Below are 11,653 nucleotides of genomic sequence, written 5' to 3'. Positions count from 1 at the left end.
ATTTGTAGCTAAATCTCAAAAATTTATTTCCATTTCTTAATTAACTTTTCTACTCAGTATTTTCGTTTGATTATTTTTGGATCAATCCTCGGATATTCGAATAATTTTAAATATTATTTTTTTATAACTGGAAGACCCTTCTATGCTCAGAGTGAGAAATGTCAAACAAATCAATATATGGCGGAGCGGGTCAATCTATTAAAAACCTATCATATGACAGGGCGGGACGAGTCAATCTACTAATTTGGTTGGTTGAAAAATCTCCAATCTAACCCAACCCAAGACTGATTCGTGGAGTAACCTATGTCAACTCATGGATCTATCAAAAAATAAAAAAATATTAAAAATTTTAAATTTGGATTACAGTTTAAATTAGTTAAGTTGAAATTTTTAAGTTTAAATTGTGATTTAGACGGATCAAACCCATTAATCCATTAAATTTTCTACTTTAATTTTAAAATTTAAAATAAATAAATAAATTTTCTCCAATTCGCGAGCCAACTCAAGCCTATCGTGAATCAATCCACGCTACTCGTAGGCTTAGGTGGGTCAATCTATCTAAACCTTTCTTAAAATAGGTTCATAAAATTTCAATCCAACCTATCTAAATTATTAATTTGGAGGAGCGAGCTAACTCAATGAGTCCATTCCAAAATGACGGCTCAAGGACCTAGTTTTGCATACAAAATGCCAAATAAAACACTCGACTACGATACTTAATTTAACAAAAATAAGATTTAAATTAAAAACGATAAAAGTTTGTCCTACTTTAATATCGAAAAATACAATTTAAATGCAAATACGTCCAGCGCACGCTGCTGCTTATCGGATCATAAGAAGATCCGATATCTCCAGCCCGCATCCATATCCCCATATTCTCTCCTATTTGTTCCACGTCGCCATCGGATTCCCACCAAATCGACTTTTCCCGATCCGAAGGAATCATGGAATCGGAGCAGGGCCCGTGGCGGCGGCGGTGGCGGCGGCGAGCCGCTCGCCATTCCGCTATAACTCGCCGCTGGTGCAGGTGGGGCTGATCGGGCTCGTCTGCTTCTGCTGCCCGGGGATGTTCAACGCGCTCTCCGGCATGGGCGGTGGCGGCCAGGCTCACCACACCGCCGCCAACAACGCCAACACCGCCCTCTACACCACCTTCGCCGTCTTCGGCATCCTTGGCGGCGGCATCTACAACCTCCTCGGCCCCCGTCTCACCCTCCTGGCCGGCTGCTCCACCTACGTCCTCTACGCCGCCTCCTTCCTCTACTACAACCACTACCATCATCAGCTCTTCGCCGTCATCGCCGGCGCCGTGCTCGAACTCGGAGCCGGCCTCCTCTGGGCCGGCCAGGGCGCCATCATGACCTCCTACCCGCCGGCGGGGCGGAAAGGTACCTATATCTCCTTGTCTGGACCGTCTTCAATATGGGCGGCGTCATCGGCGGCCTCATCCCCTTCGTCCTCAATTACCACCGCACCGATGCGGCCTCCGTCAACGACGGAACCGACATCGCCTTCATGTGCTTCATGGCCGCCGGCGCCGCCCTCTCCCTCGCCATCCTCCCCCCTCCCGCGTCGTCCGCGACGACGGCACCCGCGCCTCCGACATCGCCTATTCCAGCGTGCGCACCGAGTCGGTCGAGATCCTCAAACTCTTCGCCGACTGGCGGATGCTGCTCATCGTGCCGGCCGCCTGGGCCAGCAACTTCTTCTACACGTACCAGTTCAACAACGTCAACGGCCTCCTCTTCACCCTGCGCACCAAGGGACTGAACAACGTCTTCTACTGGGGCGCGCAGATGATCGGATCCGTCGCCATCGGTTACGTGCTCGACTTCAGCTTCAAGAGCCGGCGAACCAGGGGCTTCGTGGGGATCACCACGGTCGCCGTGCTCGGGACCGCCACCTGGGCCGGCGGCCTCGCTAACCAGCTGCGGTACCCCGACGGCGTGTGGTCCGACAAGCTCGACTTCAAGGACTCCGGCGCCAAGTTCGCCGGTCCCTTCGTCCTCTACTTCAGCTACGGCCTGTTGGACGCCATGTTCCAGAGCTTGTGCTACTGGGTGATCGGCGCGCTGGCCGACGACTCCCAGACGCTCAGCAGGTGAACTGTTCGACCATATGCCTAAATGAAACTGTTCGATCAAAGTTCGATCTTTGATCTTGATTCCTCCATGGCGACAGGTTTAGCGGATTCTACAAGGGGGTGCAGAGCGCCGGGGCGGCGGTGGCCTGGCAAGTGGACACTCGCGGGACTCGTCTTCTTCCCCAATTGATAGTGAACTGGTCTCTCACAACGGCGAGCTATCCGCTGCTGGCTTTGCTGGTGATGCTCGCCGTCAAGGATACAGAGAGGGCGAGGACGGCGAGAGCAAGGCCCTCAAGGCATCAGCCACTCTGCCTGTGGAGGATGCTCAAGGGAAAGGGAGAGATCAGCGATGCAGTGAGTGACTTCCTCAAACATTTGTGCAAACACCATATTCAAGATAATTGACTTATTTCTTATTCATTTTTCTCTTCAGCAAAAGATGGAATCTGCCACCTCAATAGTTCTACACGATCAATCTCATGATCATCTATAAAGAGATAAATCGAGCTATGGACTACATAACTTTAGCTATGGACTACATTTGATAGAATTTATATTGGTGGTATTAGATTTAATAAAACGTATATTGGTTATGTTAGATCCCATAACATTTATGCGAGCGAAAAGATCAATTTTCTCTCGCAAAACCTCTTAATCCTCAAGAATATTTAGATTCCTAAACTAAGTGAAATCGATTCAACTTCCTACATGTCCTCGAAACCATGCTATTAAGTGCCAATGAGACCTAATAATAAAATTTGTATTGTGCTAAATTACATAGAACATCCATCAAAAGAGCATGTGTAACACACATAGACATTGCTAAGTATGTCTTCTCTGTAATAAGTTTAACTAGAAAATAAATATAAATGCATTACCACATTTGACAACTTGAATACCGAAAAGGTACCACCATATAACATAAACTATCCAATATCACATCCCTACATCACGAGCATGTCCATAAATAGGTAAGACATACAATGGAGAAACAATAGCGAATGTTAAGTTGACCGCTCAAGAATGATACACAAGGTAAACAAGTTGACTGCTCGAGCAAGTCCACAAAAATGGTTTGCTTGTTTACATTAGAGAATAGAAATCGGTTGCGGGAGCATCTATACACTTTTCATCTCATGTTATATCATCTACTGAGGCATTTGCACTTCTTGTTTCAATAATCACAATTGCTTGTGTATATATACAACCAAACATCCCTACTCTAACTCTACTTCCCGCATCATGGATTAGCAAATTGGTTGACCACAAGGAATCTTTACGGGCGAGAATACAACAGTCAAAGGTGCATGGTCGGAAAGAGAATAGTTTTCCGGCCACATCCCTTGTTCAACTTCTGGTGGGAAGAGGACTGCATTCTTCACGTTAAATCCAAAGGCTTGTTGTATCATCTGTGATTCTTTAGTTTCCGATGTTGTTTCATCTTTAGCTTGTTCAAAACATTTAGGATTCCAGATTTGCTGCTGCAAATGTGTCATAAATTATGTAAGACATGGTGAAGATGCATAGTTAAAAGTGTTTCAGTAAACCATGTCTTATGATTAAGACCTGAAACTCCTCAAAATCTACGACACCGTTTCGATCGGTGTCGGCTTGAGTCCATAAATCCTTTGTATCTTCAGGACTAAGACCATGAGGATGGCCACACAAACCAAGCTGCATGCATAGGTTTAGAGTATGAGATGAAAGAAATCTAAATTTGTATTAAGACTCTCAAATTATATACCTGATGGAGTGCCTGACAAAAACCTGAGTAGGTGATGTAATCGCCAGGACTGTCCACTTTGAGGAATGCAAATGCATTATCCTCAGTCAGAGAAGCTGCTCGCAGAAGAGACTAAATCAGAGAATTTTTAGTTAGTTTTTATCTTTACAAGAATGAAAAAATCTTTATAAAAGAACAGAGATCATAATTTGGCTGTCAATATTTCATTTCGTACATCAAGTAATCACATTGATGAACATTCATAAATGGATTTGGGTCATACTGTGAAATTAAATCCACTAAGGAAACTTTTTTTAATGTTTCTTATTGAAAAAGAGTAGATGGGAAGTTGTCTACATTGAAATACTTTTATGTTAGTTCAGCAGCCAATGTCTAGTTAATAAAAAAATATTTTTTGATTGAATGTTTCAATCAAAACTTTTCATTAATCTCTATTAGTTTAATTTGCAATTGCTTGTGAAATAAGAAGGAAAAAAGAAACACATGATTAGAATACTTCATTTCTGACTTAAACAAGCAAACAGCTAATTTACCTTAATAAGGCCAAAAACAGCTTCATTCCAGCTAGTTCTCAATGGTTTTCTGAATTTGTTGGGATTTAGAAGCCATATGAAGTCAACTCCACAAATGTTCCCGCGGTGATTGCGATGGCTAACCCACTGCATGATTATAGAGGAAAAGAACATTGACTAAAGATTTTGATATTGATAATTTAGCAATCAAACAACCACCTTGTGAGCATCCACATCACTGTATCGATGAGCTGTATCATATGATGACACAAACCCTTGAGACTTAAGAAACTTATAGACATGCCCCCGCTTGCTTCCATTCCAATCTCTGTAGGATAGTGTGGAAATTGAGACACCATTTGTTTAAAAGAGATAGCGATTTGTCCAACAATAGTACTTACCCACAGAGGATAATAGGCATCGAATCGAGATTGTGGTCTTTCTGATATGTTTCAATGTACCGAAGAATCTTGTACACCTTTCATTGGCAATCCCAGAAAGCAAGTTATCAGGTCACAGGTGAAGGATTTGTTGGGGAAAACTAGTGCAAAAAAAAAGAGACATCTACCTGTTGCAAACGAACTATACACAAGCTGAAATCATGAGGAAATAGCAAATGAGTATTCACAATCAGAATTTGTTGCTGGACACTGCATTTTTGCCCTTGCCCTAAAACACCAGCTGATTCCACATGCAAGAGCTGAGCAACACGATCGCCAAAGTCGTTAAAATGCAATTCTCGATGGTTTGCAATCCTAAGATAGTCCTGGTGCACAGCAGTAAGGAGACCTGGCCACAGATTGAAGATTCCAGTTTAATAATTGGACATTTTCCTTTTTCACAAAGATAATTCAGATAAACAAATAAGTCATTTGTAATATAACTACTTACCAGGACATACAAGGTTGACTGTTGAAAATATATATGCATATAAATATTGGAAAGAGAATGTGGCATGACTCTTTCCTATTCCTTATCAAGTACCACAACAATAACCAAAGCTTTCATTCTATTATTAAGTTGAGTTGACTATATGAAACCTCTTTCTTTATTAATATTTATATTTTATTATGGTTGACTTTAAATTTCAATGAATTTTATTATAGCCTCTATTAATGTTAGTATTTATTATGATCTCGCATCACCTAGCTGATATCCTTGCAATGTGTTCCACACATAATATTTGAGAATCCTTTATTCTTGTTCTTGGTCCACACATAATATTTGCCTTTGCCTTTATTTGACACTGGTTAACAACCTAATACTAAAAAGAGTTGCCTACCATGATGCATCGAATAGTCAAGTAGGAAAAAGATGTAGAGTTTTTTAGGAAATAAAGAACTTTTTAAGAAGGAAAGACAGAAGAATCATTCTCTCTTCTAGCATCATGTTCGTGTTCAAAGATTCTCATTTAGAAATCATCCAAAGGGAAGCAACTAAAACTTTTGCAACCAAGCAAGCACAAATAGTAGAGAATGAAGCACTTCTCTTAGAAAAACCAGTGAATGCATCAAAGGAAGGGAGCAGAATTGAACAATAGAATGGAAACAAACAGTAACAGAATTGAACGCATAACGGCCAAGGATCATACGTACCATCACCGCGATTGTTCGTCCGGGCAAGCTTGAAGCTGACATAGCCAGCATCTCCCAATCGCTTCTCGTACATTTGAACGAGCTCATCGTTCCCCAACCAAACCTCCTAAATCAATCGATGATGCCTCAAACACGATCAGATCCAAATCATCGGAAACTTGTAAAATCGTACCGTACCTGGAGGCAGATTATAGAGGAACGATCGCACAAGAGCCGGTCGATGATCTTCTCATTCCGGCTCGACCAGTACGCCCTGTGCTGGCTCTCCCTGCAACTCTGGTCCTGAAATCGAAGAACAAGTCAAGGAGACGAGGAAAAAAAGCAGGATCCCCAAAATCGAAGAACAGCGGTCGGGTACTCACCTCGTGGCTGAGTCGCTTGTAGATTGGGGCGAGAATGTTAAAGGTGGTGCAGGAGACGGAGCGCTCGGAGCCTACCACCGAGCCGCGCCCCATTCGCAACCTCTTCTTCTTCTTCTTCTTCTCCTCCTCCTGTCGCTTTCGTCCGTCCTTCCTCCGTCGTCGGTCCAGTGGCAGCGACCGATCAATGAATTCAAGAACAAGGGAATTCCAAAGAGAGGTTGAATCCTTCCTGCAATTTGCGAATCAAGAACAAGGGATTTCCGTTTTCGCCGTGATGTCGATCGAGGACGAGGATGGATGGATCTGTATTTATACTCAAATTAGTAAATTATTATTTTCCTTTTATAAAATTCAACTTTAAATCATAAAATAAAAGTTTTAAATGATTTAATTATAAATAAAATAAATAAATAATAATTTTTTATTTAAAATTTGTTTATATTATAACTCAATTCTTAAATTATAAAGAAAAAATCTTAAATAATTTAACCGTAAATAAAAAATAAATATAAAATATAAAATGATAAGAAATTGAGAAATTATGGTTAACCACTCAAAAAAGATATTACTTCAATTTCATTGATATTCGATTCTGTCCATTATAAATGTTAATATATATCAACTCTTATTGATTTAACACATAACGTACCTATTGTATTAACTTATCTCTTTTATTAACATAGCTATATTGATTAAATGTTAATACAAATTCATATTCATTTTAATATTAATATTTATTTTTAAAATTTTTTTATAAAAATCTAATTATTAATTACGTTTAAAAAAATTGAACACCATTAATAAAAATGTTACAATATCCATTCACATTAATTATAAATATCAATTAGATATTATAATAACTTTCAGGTGAAATCTGTCACCTCAATGACACCATACGATCGGTCTTATGACCATTTATAAGAAAACAAATCTTAAATAATTTAATCATAAATATAAAATATAAAATATAAAATGATACTATTTATTATTTCAAATGTTAAAATTTTTTTCGAGTGCTCCAATTTTGATATCGCGTATAATCACATATTTTAAGACGCGCAGGATATATATATATATATATATATATATATATATGATTGCAATAAGAGGTAAAATCTGTCATCCTAACAGTCTCATACGATCAGTCTCATGACCATCTATGAGGAGATAAATTGATAAATTATAATTGACCACTATAAAAAAAGATATTACTTCAACTTTATCAAAATTTGATCCTTACTGATGTTTATATATATCAACTCTTATTTATTTAACACATCATGACGTACCTATTGTATTAACGCATCTCTTTTATTAACACAGCTATATTGATTTAAACGTTAATACAAATTCATATTCATTTTAATATTAATATTTATTTTTTAAAATTTTTAATAAAAATATAATTATTAATTACGTTTAAAAAAATTAAACACCATTAATAAAAATGTTATAATATCCATTCACATTAATTATAAATATCACTTGGATATTATAATACATTTTAGGTGAAATCTATCAACTCACCCATCCCATACGATCGACCTCACCATCATTTATAAAAAAATAAATTAAAAAATAACAATGGATCATAATAGAGAAGAAGAGGAGTACATTACCTATAATACTCGTATATTAATATCAACGTGAGACTCTCGAACATCATTTTAAATTTTTATAATATAATTAATTCATCTTAATTAAAATTATTATATATTAAATTATGAATATTAAATTGATTTTCGAGTTAAATGATTTGAATGAAATTTAAATACTTTTTTAATTAGTTGATAAAGATTACTTTAAAATAATAATATTTTACATATAATACGATTTAATTAAAATAATTTTACTCTATATTATAATATTATTTTTATAATATACTATAGTAATTATATGAAAATATTAAAATAAGAATATTTGTTAAATAAAAAATATTTTAAGATATTGTTTTGAGTTTTTTTTAAAATCCTTTTTTATAAAAATGATGATAAAGGTTCCTTTGGATTTATGTTAAAATAAAATACAAATAAAAATGAGAGGAAAAGCAACCGTCCAACAAGGCGCATGACCGTGAGGACCGGGCGGCCGTCCGTTCGTGATCTAAACGCTGGAATTGAATAGAGTGAATCGTGGGTGACATCACCCACGGAGCACGCTATGACGGTGACCCACCGCCTGATTAACCGCTTGAGCAAAAATCAAAAGCAACCCAAAATAAAATTCAGTCCATGATCTCATCTGACGATCATTTATGAATAAATAAATTAAAAAATTATAATAAATTATAATAAAAAAAGGGTATTATCCTGATTTCAATAAAATTTAATTTTTATCCATTTTAACAACTTTACTTCATCGTAACCAATTCAATTATACTTAGAGGATAAAAAAAAAACAACCTCCTTATTTCTACTTTCAGAGTGTCTATTTTAATTGTTTTCACCCTATTTTACTATTTTAATATATATATATATATATCTAAATATTATTATCTTCTATCCAAATTTATCATCTAATTTTGAATAGTCGAATATGTTATAATAGTTATAAAATACATTCAACATATTTAATATTTAAAATTACTTATATTGTAACCATTATAATTTTACTATTAAATTAATTGATCGAATTCATATTATAATAATTATAATTTTATAATTATTATAATAATTATAATAGTTATGATTTAGTAGATGAATAAATTTGAATCTATAATAATTATAAAATTATAATAGATATAACATAAATATTTTTATGGTAGATTTGAGATTGGCGTCTAGGAAGGTATTCAGCGGGGTGGGTGACGTCACTAGCAGTGCCCCTGATGAAAGTGATTAGAGCATCTCTTTTATAGAAGGTGGAATTAACGCTACCTTAGCGGTCTCACACGATTGGTCTCACGATCATTTATGAGAAAGTAAATTGAGAAATTATAATTGGTCACGATGCAGGATAGTATTGCCTGACTTCACCATGATTCGAATCCTTGTCCTCTGCAACTCTGTTACATCGTAACCACTCAACTATATCCTAGGGACAATTAGAACATCTCCACGCTAGTTAATAGCATGTTAATAATATCTTTTTATTCTCTCTCCATATGATGTGGAGGAGTGAACATATAAACATGTTCATATGGTAAAAGTGAGTCGCATATATATATATATTTTTATTTTTTAGGTGTTATAACGGACAGCGTTGCAGATGCTTTTAGTGACCCGCCCGCCTGATTAACCGTAGTCTGCGTGCGCCACTACGAGCATATACAGTCACAGGGCACGTGGTAGAATTTGCTTGGTCATAAATTCGGCGTTGGCGTCTTGCATGGTAGGGTGACGTCACCAGCAGTGCCTTGCCACGGCGAGGGTGATTAGTGAGCCGCCCGCCTGATTAACCGCATTGCTAGTGGGCCCACTGCAGCGTATTATTTTAGTTACAGGACACGTGGCAGAATGTGATTGGTCATAAATTGCGAGGTTGCCGACACGTCGTTTTGTGACGGTTCGGCGGTGGCAAGGCGGGTTAGTTTCCGGGCGGTGGAGATCTATGCTGAAAATTTAGAGACGGGAAATAAAAAATACAAAAATGGAAACGGAAAAATGATAATAATGAAGTTTTCATATTTTGGAAACGTACAAGAATCCCCTTCATCTTCTTCGTCGCATCCACCGTTCCATCAGTTGTCCGTTCTTATGCAGCGCGCGCAGCAATTGCGCCCCCTTCCGTCGTGCCCGAGTGCTGCGATCCCCCTGCATCGCCGCTACCACCGCTCTTCTCGCCTCCGCCGGTGCTGATCCCACGTCCGCACCGTTGTATATCGCCGCGATCACCCCGATGGCGTACTCCCGCCCCCTCCCTGTCATCTTTTATACTGCTCCGGTTAGCGCCGATATGCTGTCGCGGGGTGGCTCCGCACCTCCGCGGTGCCGTCCGGGACCGTGCAGAGGAGCTCTAGCACTGTCAGCGCCCGCTCTGCGATCGCGCCGCCTGGCCCCGACACCGCTACGACTTCCATTGGCCGTTTCTTATAAGTAAAAATGTTTTCCAACATTTTGGAAACGGGGACGGCAGTCTAAATACCGTTTCCAGATAGCGTAGGTGGAGATGAGAAAGCCACCGACAGCACTGATACGCAAAGCCACCAATTTAAAATTGAATCCGTCGAATTCATCCACTGATTATATAATTTAAATAAATTAAATTAAAATTTTATCAATTTATTTAAGTGTCATTTTAAGTGGATCGATCCATCTAAGTCTATAACTTAAAAGAATTTATCTGTAATAGACTTAAATTGATCTGTAAATTAAATTTATTTAAAAAAATTTAAAATTAGAATAAAAAATTCGATAATCTAATGACTCTGTCTAAATTATAATTTAAATTTAAAAATTTTAATATTTATTTATTTTTTAAAAGATCTGGATCCATCTAATTTGTAATTTTTTAATGAGTTGATTTACGATGAATTTTTAATGAATTATACTATATGGTTGACAGCTCCACTATATGGAAAGAGAGATGGACACGTGTCAGGATATCGCACAACATGCAAGTGGATTCCACGAGTGTCGCTCATTGTATTCGAATATCACGGTCGCAAGATGGACACGTGTCTAGAAATCTACCACGAGGCAGTTTGCTAAGACGGTGGGCGGCTTACCTAGTAATTATAATCGTGAAGATTATGTAAATTATAATAAAATATTTTTCTAACATTTTAATTTTTAAACATAAGATATGAGAAAAAAATATAAAAAGGCATCCTTATCATCAATTTTATCAAAAACACTTCTATTTTAAAAAATATTAAATTATCATTTTAATATATTTTTATTCTAATATTATTAGAATAGATATTACTCTAATTGGTTAAAGTATGCTTACTCAATTTAATTAAAATTATTACACAAACAAATTATTATTCTGGTATGATGTGGTAGTAGTCTCGGAGGCCATGGTGCCGCAGTCGGACATCCAGGTTGTCGCCTAGGCACCGACGGTTCGATCACCAACTACGACGTATTTACAAGAATTTTTCTTCAAATGGGGATCACAATCAAAGGATACTGGACATCTGAGTTGGCCGCTGCGTGCGCTCCTGAGCCTAATTAAATGGGCTCTGATCGCTTCATATGAAAATTAACTTAAGCAAGGGTCTTACTCAGTAGTCGTAGCTTGGGAGACGATCATTTTGGATTACCTAGCAAGGTAAAGAGGTAGGCTTTACAATAGTAGCCTTATCAAAATTACATTTTACATGACATGTAGGTTGAATGTGAAATGATCCAACACTTTCACTCTATATCGATCAATGCTAGCAATCTAAATTAACTGGTGTCTAGTGGTAA

At 37.6% G+C, this 11,653-nt stretch overlaps 1 protein-coding gene and 1 pseudogene across 2 annotated transcripts; one reads left to right on the top strand and one right to left on the bottom strand.

Moving 5' to 3' along the window:
• Positions 1-1,066: 1,066 nt before the first annotated feature.
• Positions 1,067-2,593, top strand: LOC141842964 (UNC93-like protein 1; annotated as a pseudogene).
• Positions 2,594-3,158: 565 nt separating this feature from the next.
• On the bottom strand, positions 3,159-6,428 carry LOC141842965 (putative calcium-binding protein At1g02270). 2 transcript variants are annotated; one of them, XM_074730966.1, is made up of 10 exons: positions 6,300-6,428; positions 6,115-6,219; positions 5,938-6,043; positions 4,911-5,131; positions 4,744-4,820; positions 4,562-4,670; positions 4,364-4,489; positions 3,831-3,941; positions 3,653-3,760; positions 3,159-3,567 (listed from the first exon to the last, which is right to left on the bottom strand). In XM_074730966.1, exons 1-10 carry the CDS (start codon positions 6,390-6,392, stop codon positions 3,334-3,336), a joined length of 1,290 nt encoding a protein of 429 aa, XP_074587067.1. In that variant the 5' UTR covers positions 6,393-6,428; the 3' UTR covers positions 3,159-3,333. The 2 variants fall into 2 exon arrangements, with proteins under 2 accessions (XP_074587067.1, XP_074587068.1); XM_074730967.1 differs by having other exon boundaries at positions 3,159-3,564.
• Between the last annotated feature and the right edge of the window lie 5,225 nt (positions 6,429-11,653).

Source organism: Curcuma longa, chromosome 12, assembly GCF_044706935.1.
Source record: "Curcuma longa cultivar G26 ecotype Majalengka, Jawa Barat chromosome 12, ITB_CL_G26_1.1, whole genome shotgun sequence".
NCBI lineage: Eukaryota > Viridiplantae > Streptophyta > Magnoliopsida > Zingiberales > Zingiberaceae > Curcuma > Curcuma longa.
This window is presented reverse-complemented; position numbering and strand designations above follow the sequence as displayed.

Bases quoted from the DNA above. Each gene is read 5' to 3' on its own strand.
- LOC141842965 (XM_074730966.1), bottom strand. From the start codon at position 6,392: ATGGGGCGCGGCTCGGTGGTAGGCTCCGAGCGCTCCGTCTCCTGCACC. The intron at 4,490-4,561 runs GTGGTTGTTTGA...ATAATCATGCAG, and splicing joins GTGATGTGGATGCTCACAAG to TGGGTTAGCCATCGCAATCA. The intron at 3,942-4,363 runs GTAAATTAGCTG...TCTCTGATTTAG, and splicing joins CTGTTTTTGGCCTTATTAAG to TCTCTTCTGCGAGCAGCTTC.